Source organism: Balaenoptera acutorostrata, chromosome 2 (genome assembly GCF_949987535.1).
Source record: "Balaenoptera acutorostrata chromosome 2, mBalAcu1.1, whole genome shotgun sequence".
In the NCBI taxonomy this organism is placed as follows: Eukaryota; Metazoa; Chordata; class Mammalia; order Artiodactyla; family Balaenopteridae; genus Balaenoptera; species Balaenoptera acutorostrata.
The window spans coordinates 171,645,135-171,669,490 of record NC_080065.1 but is presented as its reverse complement, the minus strand read 5'-3'; the positions used below and the strand labels follow the sequence as shown (position 1 = coordinate 171,669,490).

Here is a 24,356-nt window from a genome sequence, read left to right as displayed (position 1 = left end):
TCAGTAGTTGGTGGGCTTAGTTGCTCCGCGGCATGTGGGATCTTCCCGGACCAGGGCTCAAACCCATGTCCCCTGCATTGGCAGGTGGATTCTTAACCACTGCGCCACCAGGGAAGCCCAAGCAGTTCATTTTTACTGCATCTTGTACATTCGTTCTTAAGTTGCCTAAAACATTTAAATGCAAATATAATGAGTGTAGCAAAAATAATGAAAGCAAACAGCAGGCAACTTTATAAATAATGGAATGTGAACCGTTTTTGCTCTTATCCAGAGTAAATTGGGTCACAACTAAAGGAAAGCTTCTGTAGCTGTAGTCAGCGGTGTGCACATTGAGGCTGGGTGTTCTACAGATAACACATAGTTTAACGTGTAATATCCATGGGATATCTATTTCTACTACAGCCTTGTAAGTGTACCAAACCTTAAAGTACCCACAATTACACCTGTGACTGGAACCAATTATCCCTTTTATTACCCACCAGGACAAACCAATATGTAGGCAGTTTTCTTCTGTGTATCTTTAACTTGTTTCATTTTCAGCATGCATGAGGGCTATTAATATTTTCCCTAAGTAGTAGAGAAAAATATGTAAGGAAAAAAAGATGAAGGTGGGGAAAGGGAGTAGAAACAGAAAATGAGATGATTTTCTGAAATGTGATAATAGAGTGGCTAGGGTAGAGTAAAGGTCCTGGAGATCAGCTTCCCCACCCCTCCAAAAATAGCTTTACCTGTTTTTCCTGTTTATGGCTTTATACTTGCATTACCATTTCTTGCATTAATGATGTAAGTAAGAGTTGCCTTCATTCTCACCACCGAGAAAATCATGTAGCATTTTGGTATAAATCCTCCCAGAGGGAAAGGCTCTGGCATGCTATGCACACTGTCCCGTCACACATCTTTCTTATGCCAGGGGAGAGATGAGCCCTACTTTAAGGAGCTCATGGTGTTCTTTTTTTTTTTTTTTTTTAAAGGATTTTTCTTATTTATTTATTTATTTATTTTTATTTTATTTTTGGCTGTGTTGGGTCTTCGGTTCGTGCGAGGGCTTTCTCCAGTTGCGGCAAGCGGGGGCCACTCTTCATCGCGGTGCGGGGACCGCTCTTCATCGCGGTGCGCGGGCCTTTCTCTATCGCGGCCCCTCCCGTCGCGGGGCACAGGCTCCAGACGCGCAGGCTCAGCAATTGTGGCTCACGGACCCAGCTGCTCCGCGGCATGTGGGATCTTCCCAGACCAGGACTCGAACCCGTGTCCCCTGCATTAGCAGGCAGATTCTCAACCACTGCGCCACCAGGGAAGCCCCCATGGTGTTCTTTTGAATGTCTGATTTACTTAACCACTTCTCCACTGAAGAACGTTAAGGTGCTTTCCAATTTTTCACTACTGCAACCAGTGTGCATGCATGTTTCCAATTTTAAACTTGGCTAGACTCCGGGAAAGAATTACTGAGAAATTTTTACTTTTTTTTTTTTTTTTAAAGGATTTTCTTATTTATTTATTTATTTATTTATTTTTGGCTGTGTTGGGTCTTCGGTTCGTGCGAGGGCTTTCTCCAGTTGCGGCAAGCGGGGGCCACTCTTCATCGCGGTGCGGGGACCGCCCTTCATCGCGGTGCGCGGGCCTTTCTCTATCGCGGCCCCTCCCGTCGCGGGGCACAGGCTCCAGACGCGCAGGCTCAGCAATTGTGGCTCACGGGCCCAGCTGCTCCGTGGCATGTGGGATCTTCCCAGACCAGGGCTCGAACCCGTGTCCCCTGCATTAGCAGGCAGATTCTCAACCACTGGGCCACCAGGGAAGCCCGAGAAATTTTTACTTTTGATACATTCTATCAAACTGATTTCCAGAAAATAAACAGTTGAGCCTCTCATCAACAGAGTATAAGTGTCTCTTTTTTCAACCTTTACATTTGGGGGTATAATTCTTCCTCCTGAGAATCCTATGGATTAAAAGGATTTGTATCACTAAAATATACTGTTTGACATTCGTATTCCTGCTTTTATATCCTCCCTGTTTATCCTAAAGAGTTCCGTGCATTTTAGGGCATTTGCCCCCTTGTTAGGAGTTGCACATTTGGTTTTTAGTAGGTTTTTTTATTTGTTCACTGCTTATAATTTTTAAGTAAGCAAATCAGATTTCTGCAGTACAGCTGTAAAGACATGTCTGTAATCAGTTACATACAGTAAGTATGGTATGTAAAGATGGAGCATTTGAGCAAAGATCAAATCGGGTCGTGGCTCCATGCTTGTAGAGTGGACCCACGCTTGTACCCAAGGGTGCGCTTACAGAACTACGCAATCTGGTAGTAGTCATTGGCGGTGCTGGGCCCCGAGGTGGAGGTGGAGAGGTGCGCGGGTGTGCGTGGTCTCTGCCCGATCCGGCGGGGTGGGGTGGGGGGCTTGTGGATACCTGGGGCAGCCTCTGCAGCCCTGCCTGCCTTGCCCGCAGCTCATGATGGAGCAGTCTAAGAAGTCCTCGCTCATGGTGGCTCGCAGCATCCTCAACAACAAGCTAATCAGCAAGAAGCTGGAGCTCTATCTGAAGGTGAGCTGCACGCCCCTGGCATGCCGACCCCGTCCCCAGCCTCGCGGGTCCTCCCTTTCTTCAGTATCGCGCCCCTCTCCGCAGGGCGAGAACCCTTTCACCGACAGCCCGGAGGAGGAAAAGGAACAGGAGGAGGCCGAGGGCAGTGCCCTGGATGAGGGGGCGCTGGTCGAAGCGGCAGGGGTCGCGGAGGGTGCAGAGGGCGCGCCGGCGCAGCCCCCAGTGCCCCCGGAGCCGGCCCCCGGGGCCGCGTCCCCACCCCCACCGCCGCCCCCCGAGGAGGACGAGGAGGCGGCCGTGCCCCTACTGGGCGGTGCGCTGGAGCGCCAGATCCGAGGCATCCCGGGCCTGGACGTGGAGGCTGATGACGACGACGAGGAGGGCGGGGGGGGCGCTCCATGACCCGGGCCCGGGGCGGGCGGGGCCCGCGTGGCCGAGGCTGGAAGCTGAGTGTAATAAATTTCTTCCCATCTCACCTCTTCCTCTTTTGTCTATGTGCGGCGCGGTCCCCGTGGGCGGGTGTCGGGAACTAGCCGCTGGGCTGTGTGTGCCTGCGGGTGGGGCCGGGGAAGGGTGGGTTGCGCCTGCGCACTGGCGGGGAGGAGAAGAAGGGATACGCCTGCGAGCAGCGAGGCACCGCCGTCCGGACCAAAACTCCCAGGGTGCTATGAACACCGATCCACAACAACCGGAAGGCCAGCTGGGGTGTTAAGGGCGGTCCAGCTGTGAACTCCAGCCAATGGTAGCGCGTGGAAGGGGTGACACATGGGTCTGGTCTACCAGTAGAGGACGGCGGGAAGTGCGTTGAGCGCATGCGTCCTGTGGTAGCTTAGAAAAAGGAGCTGCTGGCGGGCCGAGCTGAAGACATGGAGCAGGGCTATGGAGGTTAGTGTGGGCGACTCAGTGCGGGGTGGGACCGGCAGGTGGTGCCCGGGCGGCAGGGCCGCCGCCGCGCAGAGGGCTGCGGGCCGGGGACTACACCCGAGCGCGGTTACCGCAGTCCGGCCCTGCGGCGAGGCGGCTGGGGCGCGCGCGCGCAGCTTATTGGATCTCGGCCCCGTCGCTCCCAGGGCGCTGCGTGCGGATTGGCCGACAGGGCCTGAGGAAGTTGGCTGATTTCGGCGTGCCGACGCTGCGGCGGGCTTCGGGGGGCGCCTCAGGCGGTTGGGGCAGTTTCGGTTCCTTAACCCCGGCGGGGTGGGCTGGGCCCTGCGGATCCTTGCCACTAGCAGGCTTGCTGTCCCTTTTGGAAGACGCCACAAAATGGCGGCGCCGGGGGGCGGAGCTATGGCGCGAGACTGTGGGGCGCGGGGTCTTCGGTCGGGGGCCGAGGCGGAAACGCTGCCTCTTTCCGGGCCGTCGGGCCTGTCCGGGACCTGCGGGGCTTGGCTGGGGCCTGCGCGCGGCACACGTGACCTGGGGCGCCGGTCCCGGAAGCCGTTTGGGCGGCGCAGGTTTGGACCCCGCCAGGCCCGCGGTGCAGAGCAGCGGGGCCTAGTGCGGCCTCTGCAGTGGTTAGCCTCACCGGGCGCCTACCGCGGACCTAGCTCGTGCAGATCTGGGACGACACATTGAGGGTCAGATGCGGGGTATCTTGGTCAAAGCTTGGAAACCCGATGAGCTCTGGGGTCGTGACAGATTGGGGGCTTTCCTTAAGGCAGTCCTTTGTGGTGGCCTGGAGACGCCAGAGGGGTTGTGTGAGAGGGAACGTGCCCTTACCCACTTGGGTTTCAGGGCCTGCGGCAGGACGGACCTTCTCGGGCGATCTGCTCTCCGTCTTTGGAATCTGAGCCTCCTGGGAGGCCTTTGCTCTTTGCTGGAAGCCGCGTTTGCCCGCAGGGAACAGTTGGAATATGCAGGGTTGGGCTTGACCCGGCATAGATCCCTATTCAGGTATATGAGGTTCGAGAAGCAGGCGATCTGATCTTGGCTGCCGCAGCGAAGGCACATGTTTTGAAAGGTGGCAGAATTAGCAGGAGGCTAGCAGCAGGAATTGCAGAGAAGCAGAGAGGTCCTGAGGTGCATGATGTGCTTGTGGCTCTACCTGGTACTCCTGTCTTTTCTGCAGTGTGACTGGATCTCACTCTTTTTTACCTGCCTCCCTACCAGATTTTTCAGCTAGTAGTAATCCTGTTTTATGCATGCCCTTAGTTTGGAGAGGTCACCCCCTGCCCATTTTCCTACCTACTAAAAACCTTTTCAGACTCGGTTTAGATGCAGCGGCCTCCCTGAATCCTTCTGTAGCTTTTCCATCTAGAGTTATTTCCTACGATTTGTTGAGGCTTAAGAGTTACTCTTTGGCCATAGGAGGCACCTCAGTCTGGGTCCAGGTCATTGTTCTTCTGCTCCTCAGCTCCATGTTCTTGGGCAAGTGACTTATCCTCTGGAGCCTCTGTGTACAACAGAGTAAGTAGTACCTATCTCAAGGGTCATTGTGAGGTTATGTGAATACCACATGCCCCTTAGTTAGACCAGTGCCCCACAGTTGGTCAGTTGCTGTTAGAATTACTACTCCGCCTTTCTGCTGCACAGATGTGGAAAGCTGTGTGACATGGGGAGATCGTAATCTTCAGCATCGTGACTTGGGATCAAGTCCCCTAATCTCTAAGCCTTAGCTCCCACATCGTCTCTGAATGGCATTCGGGGTCACCAGCTAATGTGTGCTGAGTGCCCGTCATGTGTCGGCATACAGTAGGCACTCAGTGGTTTGGGTTATCCTGGTAGGAGAGAAAGGATGTATTTGAGAGAGAGGAGGCTTTGTAAAGGTAAGTCGTTTGACAGGTATGAATGGTTGCCCGTGCCCAGCTCTGTGCCAGGCTCCAGGGACACAGATGAAGCGGGGCCAGACAGATGCTATCATGGGACTGTCTGGAGGGGCGGAGGGAGCCACCATAGAGAGGAATGCCGTCTGATGCCTTAGGGCCCTGCTGAAGCCCTGGGACTTCAAGGCCCAGCAGAGCATTGGACGGTTCAAAGTCACACAGAAGCGAGGCCTAGAGAGGCACAGCTGTTGTCTCCAAATTTTTGAAGTTTGTTCTCAGTTGTGGGGTACTTATGGCTGCTTGGCGGAGGGGGGGAGGAGTGCGGGGCGGGACTGTGTCCTAATGATGAGCTAGCTGGTGGCTGGTTCTGTGTCTTCCTCAGCTGCGGGTTGAGGCTTAGGTCAAGGCCCCTCATCAGGCAATGGACAGAACTGTCCCGGAAGCCCATCCACCTCCTCTTTTTTCTGCTTTGACCTCAGGCAGGTGAAGTGTGATAATGCAAAACCCAGCTGTGGGGTGACTTTTAAGGAGACATTGTTGTGGTTGTGTTGCCTTCTCGTAAGGCTGGCACTGAACTCCTTCAAGGAGATTCCTTTATGTTCCTCAGAGCATCTCAGAAGCACTTGTTCTGTGGTATGACAAATATGACCCTAACTCCCAGGTCTTCTGTTCACAGGCTATGGGGCATGGAGTGCTGGACCTACCAACACCCAGGGTAAGTGGGATGGACCTGCTTTTCAGGGAGGCATGGGCTGCCCACCTCCCAGCACCAGCGTGACATAGCTGGGACCAGGAAACCTTTTTTGTAAAGGACCAGAGAGTAAATTCTGGGGGGCTTTGCAGGCTACATGGTCTCTGTAGTGCAAAAGCCACCATAGACAGTTTATAAACAAGTAGGTAGGACTGTGTGCCGATAATATTTATTTAAAGACACTGGAATTTGCATATCGTATGATTTTCATGTGTTGTGGAATAGTCTTTTTTTTTTAAACAACTTTTGTTGTTTAATTCTAAGTAAATACCCGAGGATATAACTAAAGATTTTTATAATTAATAGACTTTATTTTTTAGTAGCTTTAGATTTATAGGATTGAGCAGATAGTACATAGAATTCCATACAGTTCCCCTACCTTCACCCCAGTACAGTTCCCTTATATGTTACAATTTATAAGCCAATGTTGATGTATTGTTATTAACTATAGCCTAGAGTTTATATTAACGTTCACTCTGTTATACAGTTCTATGAGTTTTGACGAATGTATAAATAATGTGTCTTTTGTCAAAATTCGTATGTCATGAAGTATTCTTTTGATTATGTTTTTTCTTCTTCCCTGACCATTTAAAAACATAAAACCCATTCTTAGCTTGCAGGCCCTACAAAAACTGGGCTATGGACTAGATTTGGCCCGTTTGCTGACCCTGCTTGTGAGTCTATATCATGGTGCTAAGTGTGTTTGAAGTACCAGAATGTGCTCTTTGGTGGGCGAGGTTTTCTCCTTTTTGCCAGCATCTGTTCCAGGGGATGGGATAAGGGTTTACTTTGTTTTCTGAGCCTGGAGCTTGGCCCTAGCACCACTGGAAGCAGGGTGACTTTTCTGCCCATCACCGAGTTTCCCAGGAGGAGGTCTTCTGTGTTATTCAGGCACATGACGACCCCTTGCTCAGTTGAGTTAGGGACATGATTTTCCACCAGTGCACTCTCCGTGCTGTTGGCGGTGCCTTTAGTTCTGCCTCCTGGTGAGAACTGGCACTTTAGAAGGGCTCTCTACCTAGGGACCTGGCCTGGGCGGCCTCTTGGCTGGTGGCCCACGCCAGACAAGCTTCCTGGAAAAAGGCTGCTGTGTCCTTTCTGTTGCCCTAATGGAGGAGATCAGGCTTGCTTAGGAGAGAAGCCCTGACTGTGCTCCGCTGAGTGCTCTGTAGGAAACGAGTTTTACAGCTAGTGGACTGCAGCCTTTCCTGGCCATAATGGGCAGCCAAGGGTGCCTCCTGGAGCACTGACATAGCCACCCTTAGCCCTGGCCTGTGCATAGTGGATGAGGTGACAACTGTCCTTCAGCGTCCCGGCTGTGGTGGGGGGAGGGGATGTGTCTCAGATGCCTTTGTTTTGCAAACAAAACTCTTGTATGTTTTTGTTTCTTCTAAGGTGCATATGGAACTGGTGTGGCCAGTTGGCAAGGTAGGCGCTTCTGGGGGGTCCGTGGGTGGGTGAGTGGGCCTCCGATCAGCTACCTAGAGAGGCTGGGGTGCAGGGGTCCCCATCACCCCTCCTAGATGTGCTCACAGCTGTTCTGAAGGCTCAACAGACTGGGCCTGAGGTGTTGAGGAGGGCTGGGGGGCAGGCCTCCAGGGGAACTTGCTGGAGATGGGGGGTGGGGAGAGTTGTGGTTGTATTCTGGGAGCACCAGCTCTTTGGTGGGTCTGTCATTGGTCCCAGCTGCTGCCTCCTGGGCTCTCTCGCTTTGGATGAGAAGCAAGTCTTAGGATCTGGTATAGAAAACCCATTGCTCAGAGTTGAGGCCGTGCCCCTGCCCTCCTCCTGCTGCCTCTTGGCAGATGACTTGTGCAGTGTCGGGGTGATGCCAGAAGCACTTGGACCCGTGACCCTTTTCCTTCTCCGTGGGCAGTGGGTGCTCCTCCCCAGACTTGTCCACCATGGACTGGCCTTGTGGCTGCTGAGATCTGATTTAGTTTTTCTTCTCTCTGTCAGGTTATGAAAACTACAATTATTATGGTGCCCAGAACACCAGCGTCACCACAGGAGCAACCTACAGCTACGGCCCAGCCTCATGGGAGGCCACCAAGGCCAGTGATGGCCTGGCACCTGGGGGCCCTGCCATGCATATGGCTTCTTATGGCCCAGAGCCGTGCACCGACAATTCCGACTCCCTCATTGCCAAGATCAACCAGCGTTTGGACATGATGTCCAAGGAAGGAGGCAGGGGCGGGAGCAGCGGCAATGGGGAGGGCATGCAGGACCGGGAGAGGTGATTATAGACCTGAGCCCTTCCCGGGGGATCCCGCATGCCCAGCTTTGTGTGGACGGGAGTGGGCACCTGCTCTTCCAGGGAGGGCTCTTCCCCAGCTCCCTCCTGAGTGTAGGATAGATAAATTGAGCCATTGTTGGGGCCGAGGCATGTAATAGGACATGCTGGTTTCTTGAGTGGTGGGGCTTAGGGCATGACTGTTAGCTAAACTATGCCAGACTCCTTATTTCTGCATCAGGCGCCTAGCAGACTCTCCCCATTCCTGTGGCCAGGCCTTCATGCCCCTTTTCAACAGTGTTTGAAAGGGATTTTGGTCTGTTTTATTTTCTGAGCACTTAGGAGGGATGCGTGGTGGTTTGGCTTTGCTGTTCTGAATGTAGGGAAGTCAGCTTTGCAGGAGCCGTTGAGGTTGTGCCCAGACAGTGTGGTGATGGGTTGTGCTTTCTTTGCAGCTCCTTCCGCTTCCAGTCGTTCGAGTCCTATGATTCCAGGCCTTGCCTGCCTGAGCACAATCCCTACCGCCCCAGCTACAGCTACGACTATGACTTTGACCTGGGGCCCGACCGCAATGGTGGCTTTGGTGGTCAGTACAGTGACTGCCGGGACCCAGCCCGTGAGCGGGGCTCCCTCGATGACTTCATGCGGGGCCGAGGCCAGGGCCGCTTCCAGGACCGGAGCAACCCCGGCACCTTTATGCGCAGCGACCCCTTCATGCCACCTGCAGCCTCTTCTGAGCCTCTTTCTGCTCCATGGACGGAAATGAACTATGTGGGTGGGCGGGGCCTGGGAGGCCCCTCCACCAGCAGGCCTCCACCTTCCCTCTTCTCCCAGTCCATGGCCCCTGACTTTGGCATGATGGGCATGCAGGGGGCAGGTGGTTATGACAGCTCTATGCCCTATGGATGTGGCCGGTCACAGACCCGGATGAGAGATCGGGTACGCCCTTGCCAAGTTCTCATCTGCCTTATTTGCTTTTCTTTTTTAATAGCTTTGTCTGTAAGATTCACTCATATTTTAAAATGCAGTTCAACTTTTAGTAAAAACGTACAGAATTGTGCATCCTTCACCACCACGTAATTTTAGAGCGTTTCCATCATCCCAGAAAGAAACCTCTGTTATTAGCAGTCATTCCCTGTTCTCTCCCCCAGTCCCTGGCAGCCACTAATGTACTTTCTGTCTCTGTAGATTTGTTTCTTCTGGACGTTTCATATGAATGCAATCGTATAATACTTGGCTTTTTGTGTCTGGGTTCTTTCAGCATACAATTTTTGTGTTTTGCTTGGGGTCGGGGTGGGGGGGGTCCAACCATGTTGTATTTCTTTGCTTTCTGAAAAGACCTTTTCTGTCCTTGTTCTCTGATCTTACAACCTCTTTGTTCTTCATTTCTCGGGGGTATGTTAACCGTCCGAGTAAGCAACGCATTGGAATATGCTTTTGTCTGTAGCCTAGGCGGAGAGAGTTTGATCGCTGCGGCCCAGATAGCTTGGGCAGGAAACGGAAGCAGTTGCAGATTTACGATGAGCCAGACACCAAACAAGCCCGGGCTGACAGTGAAGGAGATTTTTCTGAAAACGGTATGCCCTGGGGCCAGTAGGCCCAGCTGTGTATAAGATGAGTCAGTTGCATGCTTGGTGTTCTGCCTGCTTGTCTGGACAGGGGACACACAGGAGCTCAAGGGCGGTGTGTGTCACCCGCACTCCCACAGTCCCCAGTGTAGTCAGGACAAGCGCAGTCACTCTGGACAGTGAGTTTGGGAGGTGAAAACAGGGATTGGGCCAGCTGCCGAGGTGCTGACTTTACCTATTCCTTTGTGTTTGGTAGATGATGGAGCTGGTGACTTCCGGTCAGGAGATGAAGAATTCAGGGGTGTAAGTTCGCCTTTACTGATCAACCTCCAGTGTCTCTAGTGTGGGATTTTTTCCTTACTTTAGTGTCTTCCTTACAAAGAGGGAGAAACAGCTGCTGTGGTATATTCAACTCTACCTCATGAGTAGATTTAATAATCAGATTTGCAGCTAGGTTTCTAAGAGTTTTCCACTTGCAACAGTTCTTCTTTGCTTGAAGACCTTCCCAGCCCTCTCCCCAGCCATACCTGTGTCCTCGCAGTGATGTGTCTAGCTATACACGTGGTAACTGCAGTGGCTGTGCAGGCTGAGGCTTTCAAACAAGCACCGAAGACTCATTTGCTGCCAGCTCTATGCTGGTGCTGAGCTGCATCCTTGTCATTCAGCTCTCAAAAGCAGTCATGGGAGATGGGTGTTGAAGGCTGGCTCTTAGCCAGGACCATGCACAAGCACCTGGGGAGCAAGCCTTCTCCACCTCCTGCAAATTCTGATCCAGGTCTGGGGTAGGGCCTGGAAATCTGGGTGTATGAAGGCTTCATCCAGGTGCTTCTGATGGTTAGACGAGTTTGGGGAAGGGGAGGAAGGGGCAGGATACAGTGAATTTTCAACTTTTCTGAGGGTCTTGCTTGTTCCATGTCTAGGTTGCTTAGATCTTGAGTCTGAAAATCTCTGCATATCTGCTGATTGCTGATTTAATCTTTAGCTTAATGTCTAAGGAATAGCCTCAGTTTCAATTTTCAGTTAGATGAGTCATTTTTATCTATACCTGGCTTGTTATAACGTAAACAAGTAGCTGGGAAACTTCATAAAGCCGATTTTCATTAAAGAGTGCAGGAACTAGCTTCCTACAAATTGGGGTTGCTTAACACAGTTGATGGATGGGCTCTTGGTCTTCCCATGTGCAGAACTGTGCACTTGCCAGAGGTAGTTCTTTAGCTTTAGGAAGAACTAAAACCTGGACTGTGTCTTTAATAAAAAAGCAAGTTAGTCATCATCACAGAATCTCAGAAGGCAACCAGGACTAGTGACAGGACACTCAGGCTCCATCCCATGGCCCTGGGACTTGTCCTGACACATTTTGGCCGTGTTCCTGGTGACACAGCGACCACCAGGTGGTGGCAGGGTGCTGGGCTGGTTGTGGAGAGTTCTAGAAATTCCACCTCACAGTCTGACTTTGTGCCTTTTTAGGAGGACGAATTCTTCGACTCCGGGAGGCAGAGAGGTAGGCATCACCCAGCATCCCTTTGAGCTTTCCTGTGTCTGCCCAGCTACCTTGCACTCACCGCCTAATGCCCAGGCGGGCTGGGTTTCTGAGCAAGCCCAGGGCCTGGGTGGAGGGGCTTGCGGCTCAGGGCAGAAGAGGGGCCATGGCTGCAAGGTGGGCGTTGGCCATGCCAGTTACCCCGAGGCTTTGCCTCGGTGTTTGGAGCAACACTTGCTGGAAACAGGTCTGTTTGCCTCACTCAGTGCAGGCTGCGGAGGCAGGGGGAAACTCATCTCTGGGTGTGTGCAATAGCCCGCAGTGGTAGGGAAGGGAGAGTCTCAGAAATGCAAGAGAGAAAAGAAAAGGCGCCCTCCAGCTTGTCTTCTCTGCTCCCCCCTTGGCCAATGCAGGTCCCTGTACTGTTTTCTCCCGGGCTTCATTCTGTCCACAGTTCCCTTGCTTGCCAGGCCAGGGCCATGCTCTCAGCCTCTATGGTGGGGACACTGGCACGGCATGGGGCAGAGTTCAGACACCTGCCTGGGTGGGGAGCTCGGGAAGGCGGTGGGGGGACTGTCGGGCACACTCAGGTCCAGATCCTCCAGAGGCAGTCACTGCTCAGCAGGTCTCACCAGTTTGAGCGAGGGAAACCTAAGAGACCAAAATAAGCAGCAAGACCAGAACAGTGTTAAGCCCTTTAGGGGGACGTGGAGAAGCAGCCGCTTGTTTCTTTTCCTGTTCCCATGGGTCTGTCCATAGCTGGTTTCCCCTAAGAATCACAGGCTGGCTCCTGTGTGACTCTGCTCCCATAAATTCTGAAGGCCCCTGGCTTAGATGCTCCTTCTCTTATATGTTCAGGTTTAGCCAACCCTCTGAGGTCCTCCTGCCCTGTTTATTGAGGCAGTTACGTTTATAGCATGGGACCACACAGCATTTAGCAGCTCATGCAGCGGGGTAAATGCTAAAGCAAAGGTGACGTGTTTATTGCGCGCAGGTCCTGCTACCTACCCGGGATGACTTTGCTATTAAACAGCAGTAATAGTTTCAGGCAGTGACCTCTTGCCAAAAATCCCACACGCCCTTTTGAGAGGCTTCTGAGCAGCGCACGCCGGTCGCCATCTTCGTGGGACAGTCTCGTGACTGGCATCAGGGGTAGGGGTTACAGTTCAGATGCTTATCCAACGTTTTTTCAGTGTCTGGCCCTGGCCCTGAGCCGCGGTGACCTGGCCTGGCCTCGCCTCATGCTGGGACTCTGGGCTGCACAGCTCTCAGAGGAGCTCCCACACTGGCCCCACGGGATGGACGGAGGACCAGTTGGTCTCTTCACATTTTTATTTCTGGGACTGCTTCCCACATATTCCTGGGAAAGCCCTAGATTGACGGTTTTTGTGAGTGGAAGATAGAGTTCGGGCCACCAGGGATTGTCAGACCTGCTGAGGCCCTAGTTCAGAGGGGAGGCCAATGGGACAGTTGTCATGGTCCACCTAGAGGTGGGACGGAGGGCAGTAGAGTGGCTTGCTTTATTTTCTGAGGCCTTCCAGCTGCTGCCTCTTTATCTGGGAAGAATTGCTTCTCTCTCTCCTTAAGTAACATTGGGAGAAGACCCAGTCGTAGGGTGCTGGATTAGAAAAACAAGATAGGGAAGGACAGAGAGAGCAGGTGGGCCATGGTGTGAGTAGGATGGGCGGGCCGTGTCCCTGGCCCATGCCAGCCTTATCAGACCGTGGGGGGAGTGAGGTGACTCCCCTGCGAACTACTGAGGGTTCTCATCAAAGGCCACCCCTGTTGGGAGCCTTTGACAGCCCTTTGGTACCTCAGGGTGTCCTGCCCCCGCCATGTGTGGAGGCCGTGGCAGGGCATGGGGTATGGTGGCCGAACTGTGGGCCCCATCAAGGCCCTGGTGCTCAGCTCCTCTGCAAGCTCCTCAGAGTGTCTCGAAGGGACTTTTCTGTTGCAGGAGAGAAGGACGATGAGGATGATGAAGTGAAGAAGAGGAGGGAGAAGCAAAGGAGGAGAGACAGGATGAGAGACCGAGCAGCTGACAGGTGAGGAGGCAGGCGAGGTGGGAGGTGAGCACTGTCAAGACTCCCCTGAGCTCATCTGTCATCGCTCCACAATGCAGGGGGGGGGGCCTGGTTTGATCATCTGACTCCAGGTGTATGTCAGGAAATCCTAGTCAGGTCGATGGGAGTCAAAACTTGGGAAACACACTGAATCTTATTCTTGCTGGTGGGTCTGTGTGGCCCTCACATTCCCAGCTGGGGGCTCTCTTGATTGATGACTTGAAAGGGAACCCTTGCCCTTGAGGCTTAAATGGGGGTAGTGGTTTCCCTGTGCAAAGAAATGCTTAGCAAAAGAGCTAACAGTAGAGGCTGGAAAGCCAGGAGCTGGAAAGTAGGAGTTCCAAGTGTTAACAGAATTCATTGAAATCCTTGTTTTTAAACAGATGAATAAAATGACAGCTATATTAGATCTGTTTTTATGCCACATGGGAACTGAGATGACTTTTTTAAAGGAATCTTTAGACTGCCCTAGTAACTGAAGATCCTCAAAGAAACTTGGAGAAATTGTCATGGGGGAGGTAAAGATGCAGCGGGGAAGTAGGAACCCTGTATTTCCTTGGTAGCTTCCTGATAGTCCTGCACATAGGGCCTGGGAGATTTCCCTCTTCACTCCGCTTTTGGGGGTATCTGCAAAGGCAAGAGTGTCTTGTGGCACTTGTCCAGAGAGCAGAAGGCAGGCGTTGGGGGCCAGCAGATCTCTTGAGTTGGCAGAGGAGGACTCCTGAGTGCCCCAGGACCTGTGCTATTACACCCCAAATGGAGCAGAGCTGAGGGAAGCAGCACCCCACTGTGGGGGTTTGGGGGTCTGTAGCGTGCTCTCCCCTTGCCATACAGCATGCATGCATTTGGTGAGATTTTGAAAGCACACAAGAAACCTCAGTTTTCATTCATAGAACTTGATTGTGATGTCTTTACGTTGAGTCCCATTGGAGAATTGATCTTGGGTTATGTGAGTTCTGAATTGTGTGAGGTCTTCGGGAATTCCTCTGTTGTATTAAATGGGGTTGCCTTGTATCTTCTGAGTGGCTGCAGAAGGAAACATCTGAGAAGCTATGAAGTTAGGTACTAGGCCCCCAGAGCAGTGGGCTGGAGACTTAGGGAGTTCACAGTTCTGAGAAGTCTCCACCTTTGGCTGTTCTCTTGTGAGCCTTTGGACCAAAAAGAGTGGTAAGGTATTAAAGTGCTACGTGAATCATTTTCCTGAAATACTTGCAAGGTTGTACTCTCATTCTTAAGGTGGGGAAACTTGGGGTTAACTGCTACTCTGACACCCTGTGACAAGTCAGAAGACTTAATTCAGAAATTGCTTTCCCATTTCCATTTCAGTTCTAAGCAGAGATGAGTTGGTTATCTGTGCATCACTGCTTTTCTTTTTGTCTTCCTTCTCCAGGATTCAGTTTGCCTGTTCCGTGTGCAAGTTTCGTAGCTTCGAAGATGAAGAAATCCAGAAGCATCTGCAAAGCAAATTTCACAAAGAGACACTGCGGTTTATAAGTACCAAATTGCCCGACAAGACGGTGGAGTTCCTCCAGGTAAATCACGCTTGGCCTCCATCACGGCATTTCCCAGTGATCCTGCAAGTGTCAGATCCCTCACAGAGAAGGGAAGGGAAATAAGAGGCCTAAACTTGGTCAAGATATCTTTTTCCAGAATAACAGTGTACAAGTCCCCAGGTCAGAGGGACAACTGAGAGCTCCCGTCATTGTAGTTCCCACTAATTCTGCCCATGGACCTGCTCTGATAGCTGTCTTCCCTTCCTTGGAGCAGCTGAGATAAGGCTGTCACTGCGCCCCATGGGCTTGGCAGTCACCCTTGGGGGGCTGCCTCTGGTGCAGTTGAAAAATATCCACATGTGTCACCCTCTCCTCATTTCATTTGGTGCCATCTCACAACCTCTCTAGGAATACATTGTAAACAGGAATAAGAAAATTGAGAAGCGGCGTCAGGAGTTGATGGAGAAGGAAAGCACAAAACCAAAACCAGATCCTTTCAAAGGTGAGTTGTGATCCTGGGGTGTGTGCTATTCCAAATCACAGAGCCCAGCTCGGGGTGGTTGAGAATGTGACGTGAAGACAAGTGGGAGGGGCACTTAGCAGGGGAAAGAAGCCTTCAAGTGTGGCCTAATGTAGATGACACCTCTACAGGCAGCTTATTGGAGTGACATTAAGCACTCTGATGTTTTTTTCTCTTTGTATGAAGAGAAAGGACCAGAAGAATGAGAAAAGTTAAGTATAAAGTTGCCAGGTGTAGAGGCCATTTGTCTGTCTCCATACTCCTTCTGGAGGGCAGGTGATGCCTGTCTCAGATTCTGTCCTAACTGAATCCTTAGGGGCTACAGGGAGAAAATGTGGGCCTTGATGGGGAGTAAGTGGGAAGAAAGCATCACTTGCATGCTGTCCCAAATCCCACAAGACTTGGGTTTTGTCAACAGGGATTGGCCAGGAGCACTTCTTCAAGAAAATAGAGGCTGCTCACTGCCTGGCTTGTGACATGCTGATCCCTGCACAGCCCCAGCTCCTCCAGCGGCACCTGCACTCTGTCGACCACAATCACAACCGCCGGGTGAGTGCCCCCCTGATGCTGGGTGGGGCAGGCAGTCCTGGCTGCCAGTGGGAGGGGTTCAGAACTTTCTGTCTCTTATGGGGAAGCTAACATCTTTAGGGGCTTTTGCCATATACCATCAAGTCCCTCATTTCATCAAGTGGTTGTAAAATGCACCCCAGTTTCTATTAAAATGTGAGAAAAATGTGTTGCTTAAGATTGACTAAATCCAGTAGCTGCAGTTCTCCTGGGTTGAGAATGTTCTCTGTAAACCACACGGGTAAATTCCCCAGTTGCTGAAAAACTGGATTTCTTATAAGCTGAGGCTGAGGGCCACTCAGAGCAGAATGGCTTAGGGGACCCAGGACTAAGGACTGGTTTGATCCTTATTAGCTGATGGGGCCTGAGGCTAAATGTTTAGCTCAAGGCATTGGCAATTTTTTTTTTTTTAATAAAGGGTCAAATTGTAAATATTTTCAGCTTTGCAAGCCATCAGGTCTCTGCCTCATGCCTGCCTGACGCCTCAAGTCTGCTGCTGATGGGCAAAAGCAGCCACAGGCCATAAGTAAAGGAATGGGTGTGGCCACGTTTGCTCTGCGGGCTGTAGCTCGCCAAGCCCTGGTTGAGCATCTCTATCTGTCGTTGGTTTACCTGACTACCAAATTGAAGCTACCTGCCCACCCGTCTCCTGGTATTATTAAACATCAGCCAAAAACCACTGTACAAATATGGGATTATCATATGAATGTGTCAAGCTCTAGAACAGTCAGATGGTTGCAGCATTCAGACTTTTGCTCTAGAATTTACTTGTAAAGTCAATAAAACTCAAAAAACTGAAAAGAAAAAGCTTGCCCTTTTCCCCTACTGAGTCCACATAGCTTCTGATCTGTAAATGTTCTTATTTCATCCTTGCTTGTGCACATAGTATACATCAGTCGTGTGCCTGTGCTTTTTTGTCTTTTGAGATTATCAGACTTTTCTACACTATTTCACAGTCTCAGTTCTGGTGCCTCTCCAGTGCCTTCTTTCTTTCATTATTGGAGCCTAGCATTTGGGGACTTAACCATAGTGAAGAAAGATGTTAGTTGTCTCTCTGCATAGGACTAATCTCAGAGCAACTCAGTGTAGCCAGGCTGATTTGTTCTCATGCTCCTCTATGCACGCCATTTTTAAAAGCCCATGTTTGATTCTCTTTGTAGTTGGCTGCTGAACAGTTCAAGAAAACAAGTCTTCATGTGGCTAAGAGTGTTTTGAACAACAGACATATTGTGAAGATGCTGGAAAAGTACCTCAAGGTTTGTGCTTAGGAGTCCAGTAGATGGGAAAAGCTTTTGAGATGGAGGATGAACTAACTCTGTGGGTTTGGAATTATATCCAGAGTGCAGTATTTGGCATTTCTGAGTCTTTTGAAGAATTGAGAGATGTTGGAATGTATCGGGCTTGGGATTCCACAACTGCGCATTTCCTGAGACTCACTGCTTGCCTGGGAACTCTGGAATTTGGTCCTACTTGATTAATCTGTGCGATGGTGCTGACTCTCACCATGAGAAACCCTGACTATCTGTAAAATACCAAGCAAAACGCTGGTGAGATGCTTCAAAACAAAACAACAAACCAAAGTAAATGATAATTGTCCAGGTAGAGGCTAAAACAAGGTTTTGCGGGCAGAGACAACCAACAATGAGATGGGGAACGAGGGGGAGGGAAGAGCCAGTGGTGCCATACTACGGAGTAACAGGAGCAGAGTAATAAACAATCCCAAAGGGGAGGGTACCCTAGAGAGGAGTTGGAAGAGTCTCTGGTTCCTCCTTGGGAAGCACATTCTGCTAAGTGCTCAGCTCCATGACTTCAGCATTTGGGGCTGGGAATTAAGATTCAGCATAACCTGACTAGGATGTGTTTGCCCTCCTCTTAGTTATTAACTGCTTCAGTGTTTGACAGTTCATTTACAACCATAAAGGGATAGAATCTAAATAACCGGTTTAAGAACTATAACTGATCAGTGTTTACTTTGTGGCTTAAACAGACTTAAAGTTTCTGGAGTCAGCTGTAGACTCAAGCTTCTAAATAAGGGTCTTTGTTTTTGTTTTGGGTCCCACCTTGCGGCTTGCGGGATCTCAGTTCCCCAACCAGGGATTGAACCCGGGCCATGGCAGTGAAAGCCCAGAATCCTAACCACTAGGCCATCGGGGAACTCTCTAAACAGCGTATTTTAAAACACGTTTTCTAATCTGCTAGTGATAATGTTTAGTTTACTTTTTCTAAACTAGACATAGTTTTAGCATATGCTCATGAGAAATTCAACTTCTGAGAGAGGCACACTTGGATTGAATCCTGACTGAAGTTTAATAGCTGTGTGACCTGGCAAGTTCCGATCTTTAAGTCTCATATCCTTCTCTGTAAAATGGGGATAACCTTCATGCCTGGGCTGAGTGCTTAATCGAAACTTAAGAAAGAGCCTTAACTTAACTTCCTGTTAAAATGAGGCTTTTTTTTTTTCTTTAATTGGCTTAAGAAAACCTAGGTCTTTTTAAACCTTTCCTCACCATTACATGCTTGAATAATAAGTGCAAAATAGTACTGGTGAAGCTTTTCTGAGATGTCTTTTCTGAATCTGTAGCCTCTGAGCAGTTGTAGGATTGACTCACCTGGTGTGATTTAAAAGGTTTCTCTTGTTGACTCTGCCCATTATAAAAAGATAAACTCCCAGCAACCTGAGCCTCAATCTCTCATTTGGACAGTTCTTTAGACTGCACTAACCTGTGTTTCCTCTTCTTGGCCAGGGTGAAGATCCTTTCACCAGTGAAGCTGTTGATGCAGAAATAGAAGGAGATGACAATTTAGGAGGTGAGGATAAGGAAGAGACACCGGAGGAGGTAGCTGCCGAGGTCTTAGCTGAGGTGATTACGGCAGCAGTGAGGGCAGTAGATGGGGAAGGAGCACCTACTCCGGAAAGTAGTGAAATGCTGGCGGAAGTGGAAGGCCCTACGGACACAGCTGAGACCACTAGTGGTCCCCACCCTGGAGAGCTGCTGGAAGCGGAGGCACCCTGTGGAATGGCACCTGAGAAGGGCAACACTGAAGCAGAGGCTGGAGGTGAAGCTGCTGAGGCTGGAGGTGAAGTGGAAACCCTGACAGCAGAGTCGGAAAGCACCTTGACAATCACTGCTCCTGTCCAAGCTGCTGCAGAAGCCGAAGTGGAACAAACTGATGCGGAGTCCAAAGATGCTCTTCCCACAGAATGATCCTCCTTTCCCTGTTTCAGGGGATGTGTTATATAATGCATTGTTCTTTCTTCTTTGGTTTATAAGCAGTACTAGGGTATATGATGCTGGAATACTATTTTGGTGAAGAGACCCAGCCATTTCCTTCAGAAAAGTGTACCTCACAGGCTTGTCTTACAGAGTTGCGTGGCTTTCTGCCTTGGTTTGAAGGCTGCAGAAGTTGTACATTCCCACAAGCGGCTGTGACATCTCTCTTTACACTGTAGTTGGAATAATAAAAGTTGGATAAGTAGATTTTGGCGACACTTTGCTTGTTAAATACAGCCAGTGGCTGAATGCACCACCGCAACCACCAACCCCCCCCCCCCTTATTATTTTTTGGTCTGGGAGCAGTTCAGTACTAGGATATATCTTGCTTTATAAAGGATTTTTTTTTAAGTTTCAAGAATTTGCTTTGGCTTCAGTTTTTGATCTCTGCTTTTGTGGTACACTGTATGGTATGTGGTCCTCCTTCACAAGATATAGCAGAATCTTGATAACATGTTATGTTGATCCTGTCACGTCAGTGAACTCTCAAAGGCCTGATGAATCTGACACACCTGCACCATTGGAAGCATACCTACTTACCCCTCAAGAATGGGAACACTTTGCCTAGGGCATTGTTTCCCAATCTTTAGTCCTTGGTGAATCACCTTTACCATGTTTTACCTCATTTGTGTTCCACCTCTGCATTACTTCAGGGTTTTTTCGGTTTTGTTTTTCTTTAAATTGAGTTACTTCTACTTAAATATATTTAAAAAGAAAATTTGATGTCTCATGAAGGGAAAACCAGTATAAATTGCCATACATAGATACTATCCATGGAAAATGAATAAACATTTTATTTTAGATAAATACTGTTGCTTTGGAAGTTTCTGAATCTATAAGAAAGAAAAGCCAGCATGTGTTAAAGGGTAGTAAGCAACAGTTATACTTTCATATAATCAAAAGAATTGAAAGATACCTCCCTTTTGAAATGATACTGCTGGGTCTGTTTTCCTATAAACCTTTGAACTGTCACATTTGGGGAAGCATTGGCCAGTGGGAAATTGTTAGGAAAGAGGTAGTAGAATACTTGATGAGCATCTGTTGTGTACCAGGTGCTAATTCATGATAAAAATTAGATATGGGCACTGCTCTCAAGGAGCCTTATTGGAGATGTGAGATGAATATTTATGAAAAAGTCAATGTTAGAACTAAAAACAAATAAACTGCTTAGTAAGAAGAAACCGGTGCCTATGAATCTTTTCTAAACATCGTTCCTTTTACTGCACAGATGTGGCTTAGTCACAGGTTATGCATGCCCTTTGAAGCTTGTTCTCTTGAGGCCAAAATGGTGGCACTGACCATCAGTAGCCTGAAAAAGGATAACAAAACTTTGAAACTGCTTTTTTTTTTTCTTCTTCTTCTTTTTGGCCACACCACGCGGGATCTCCATTCCCCAACCAGGGATTGAACCTGCGCCCTCAGGAGTGGAGGTGCAGAGTCTTAACCACTGGACCACTAGGGAATTCCCTTGCTTTTCTTGTAAAATTAATACAAGGCTTGCCATTGAATCTGAATTTCAATTAAGTTCTTTCACCACCACCCTCACCCCCCCACCCTGTGTGAAATGACATGAATCATTTTATTCCTAAACTTAGGTTAAACCAGGACCTTCCTCATTCCCCAAGATGGGGAGTCATTACTCAGGCTGCACAAAGGGGTGCCCTAATATTCCTTAGATGACAGGAATAAGTTGCAAGCTTCCTCATTGCAAACTAATATTGGTTATTTCCCATCTGTAGGGGAGAAACCTGAGAGGGACGTTAAGTAACTTTTAGGGCCCCGCATTAAAGATGTGGGACTACCGAGGTCAATACACAGGTCCATGAGACACCAATGGCCATGAACTTTTCATAGAGCACCTTTATTATTTAAAAACAGGTTTAGAGAATTTGGTAATCTCTGCTACTGGCCAGCAAAAAAATCTTAAGGAATGGCAACCTAGTTTCAACTTTTGGTAATATGGTGGACCTGTGTGATTTCTTTGGGTTTTTATGAAATACTACAGTTGCTAAAGGGGAAACAATACAATGTAATGAGCAAAGTGCTCATTCAAGAGTATATAATCAGTATTAGTAAATCCTCTTCACTTAGACTTTGGGCCATAAAGAAATCACTTCTACTGCTGAAAGTGATCCTTGCTCACCAGAAGTGCAGCCGGTAGTGATTAGACAGGCACAGTAGAGTTGAAGTAGAATTTTAGCACTAACAGAGTAGAAGAGCCTTTTAGCATTGGGCCATTTCCTTTATCTTGTATAACAACACTGTGAGGCCTATGAGGTTTAGTTGGTATGTACCTCCTCTCAAAAACACTATGTGGGGCTTCCCTGGTGGCGCAGTGGTTGAGAATCTGCCTGCCAATGCAGGGGACACGGGTTCGAGCCCTGGTCTGGGAAGATCCCACATGCCGCGGAGCGACTATGCCCGTGAGCCACAACTGCTGAGCCTGCGTGTCTGGAGCCTGTGCTCCACAACAAGAGAGGCCGCGATAGTGAGAGGCCCGTGCACTGCGATGAGTGGCCCCCACTTGCTGCAACTAGAGAAAGCCCTCGCACAAAAACGAAGACCCAACACAGCCATAAATAAATAAATAAATAAAGTTAAAAAAAAAAAACAACACTGTGGTTGAGCATATACTTATATATATATATGAAATAGGAATTCAGTTTGGGGGACAATATGAATATGGTGGGGTATGGGGCAATCTATCCATTCTCACAGAGTTGGTTATCAGAATTAAGTGAGATAATAAATACTTGGCACTACTGAAAAAGTGGTTTCTAAGCTCAACAGTTTTGTTGTTTTTTTTTTCCTAAGAGGTAAAATTCAAGTAACAAAATGGGCCATTAACCATTTTAAAGCAGACAATGCCGTGGCATTTGGTACAAAGTTGTGCAACCATCACCTATAACTGGTTCCAAGACATTTCCCTCACCCTTAAAGGAAACTCCTTACCCATCAATAGTCACTTCCCACTCCTCCTCCCCAGTCTCCTGACAACCACTAATCTGCTTTCTGTCTCTGGATTTATCAATTCTGGTTGTTTCATATAAAGGAAACCTATACATGACATTTTCAATCTGGCTTCTTCACTAAGCGTAATGTTTTTGAGGTTCCTCCATGTTGTAGCCTATATCAGTACTTCATTCCTTTATATGGCTGAATATTCCATTGTATATATATATATATATATATATATATATATATATATATATATATATATATATATATATATATATATACATACACTACATTTATTTATCCAGTTATCCAATAATAGACATTTGAGTTGCTTCTACCTTCTGACTATTATGAATAGTGCTTCTAGGAACATTCTTGAACAAGTATCTGAGTACCTATTTTCAATTCTTTTGGGTATTTACCTAGTAGTAAAATTATTGGGTCATATGGTAATTCTTATGTTTAAAATTTTGAGGAACCACCAAATGCTTCCACAACAGCTGCACCATTTTACATTCCCATCAGCAATATGCAAGGGTTCCAATTTCTCCACATCCTTACCAACATTTATTTTCCTTTTCTTCTTCTTCTTGTTCATTCTAGCCATCTTAGTAGATGTGAAGTGGTATCTCTATCTCATTGTGGGGTTTTTTTTCCTTTGTTTTGTTTTGTTTTTTTCTTTTGGCAACGTCACGCAGCTTGTGGGATCTTAGTGCCCCCATCCAGGGATTGAGCCTGGGCCCATGGCCCTGAAAGCGCGGAGCCCTAACCGCTGGCCTGCCAGAGACTTTCCTCATTGTGGTTTTTTGGGTTTGGTTTTTTTAATTAATTAATTAATTATTTATTTTTGGCTGTGTTGGGTCTTCGTTGCTGCACGTGGGCTTTCTCTAGTTGTGGCGAGTGGGGGCTACTCTTAGTTGCAATGCACGTGCTTCTCATTGTGGTGGTTTCTCTTGTTGCAGAGCATGGGCTCTAGGCGCACAGGCTTCAGTAGTTGTAGCTTGTGGGCTCAGTAGTTGTGGCTCACAGGCTCTAGAGTGCAGGCTCAGTAGTTGTGGCACATGGGCTTAGTTGCTCTGCGGCATGTGGGATCTTCCCGGACCAGGGCTCAAACCCGTGTCCCCTGCATTGGCAGGTGGATTCTTAACCACTGCGCCACCAGGGAAGTCCCTGTCTTCTTGTTAAGTTGTAGGATTTCTTTATATGTTCTGGATACTAAACACTTATCAGAGGTATGATTTGCAAATATTGTTTTCCATTCTGTGGGCTGTCTTTTCACTCTCTTCATAGTGCCCTTTGATGCAAAAAATTTTTGTTTTTGGTTCAATCCTAATTTATCTTTTTTCCCTGTTGCTTGTACTTTGGGTGTCATATGTAAGAAGTCATTGCCAAATCCAAAGCTGTGAAGATTTACCCCTACGTTTTCTTCTAAGAGTTTTATGGTTTTAGCCCTTATATTTAGGTCTATGGTCTATTTTGAGTTAATTTTTGTATATGGTGTGAAGTAAGGGTTGAACGTCATTCTATTCCATGTGATTATCCAGTTGTCTCAGCGCCATTTGTCAAATAGATGAGTCTTTCCCCATTGAATGGTCTTGGCACCTTTGTCAAAAGTCAGTTGCCCATAGCTACATGGGTTTATTTCTGTACTCCCAATTCTATTCTTTTGCTCTATATATCTATCCTTATGCCAATACCACACAGTAGATTTACAGTAAGATTTGGAATCAGGAAGTGTGAATGTTCCAATTTTCTTCCTCTTTTTCAAGACTGTTCTGGTTATTCTGGGTCCCTTGAATTTCCATATTAATTTTAGGGTTATCTTATTTTCTTTTTTTTTTTTTTTTTTTTTTTAAAGATTTTCTTATTTATTTATTTATTTATTTATTTATTTTTGGCTGTGTTGGGTCTTCGGTTCGTGCGAGGGCTTTCTCCAGTTGCGGCAAGCGGGGGCCACTCTTCATCGCGGTGCGGGGACCGCTCTTCATCGCGGTGCGCGGGCCCCTCTCCATCGCGGCCCCTCCCGTCGCGGGGCACAGGCTCCAGACGCGCAGGCTCAGCAATTGTGGCTCACGGGCCCAGCCGCTCCGCGGCATGTGGGATCTTCCCAGACCAGGGCTCGAACCCGTGTCCCCTGCATTAGCAGGCAGA

The 24,356-nt window shown here is 48.7% G+C and overlaps 2 protein-coding genes across 4 annotated transcripts in view; both read left to right on the top strand.

The window, feature by feature from the left end:
• AKAP8L (A-kinase anchoring protein 8 like) overlaps nt 1-2,984 on the top strand; it is a 28,975-nt gene extending 25,991 nt beyond the window's left edge. For 2 of the 3 annotated variants that reach the window (XM_057541823.1, XM_057541822.1), the window contains 2 exons: nt 2,443-2,538; nt 2,623-2,984. In XM_057541823.1, coding sequence (XP_057397806.1) covers nt 2,443-2,538; nt 2,623-2,940 — 414 coding nt within the window. In that variant the 3' untranslated portion in view covers nt 2,941-2,984. The remainder of the gene's footprint in view (nt 1-2,442; nt 2,539-2,622) is intronic. The other variant, XR_009007317.1, reaches the window with a different exon arrangement.
• A 211-nt stretch (nt 2,985-3,195) lies between these two features.
• AKAP8 (A-kinase anchoring protein 8) lies at nt 3,196-19,463 on the top strand. The gene is made up of 14 exons (XM_057541821.1): nt 3,196-3,423; nt 5,977-6,015; nt 7,447-7,479; nt 8,011-8,287; nt 8,740-9,223; nt 9,732-9,861; nt 10,109-10,155; nt 11,320-11,353; nt 13,290-13,377; nt 14,786-14,927; nt 15,297-15,390; nt 15,827-15,957; nt 17,136-17,231; nt 18,720-19,463. The coding sequence occupies exons 1-14, from the start codon at nt 3,405-3,407 to the stop codon at nt 19,179-19,181; spliced, it is 2,076 nt and encodes a 691-aa protein (XP_057397804.1). The 5' UTR covers nt 3,196-3,404; the 3' UTR covers nt 19,182-19,463.
• Nucleotides 19,464-24,356: the final 4,893 nt, after the last annotated feature.

Bases quoted from the DNA above. Each gene is read 5' to 3' on its own strand.
- AKAP8 (XM_057541821.1), top strand. The intron at 10,156-11,319 runs GTAAGTTCGCCT...GTGCCTTTTTAG, and splicing joins GAGATGAAGAATTCAGGGGT to GAGGACGAATTCTTCGACTC. The intron at 15,391-15,826 runs GTGAGTTGTGAT...TTTTGTCAACAG, and splicing joins AAAACCAGATCCTTTCAAAG to GGATTGGCCAGGAGCACTTC.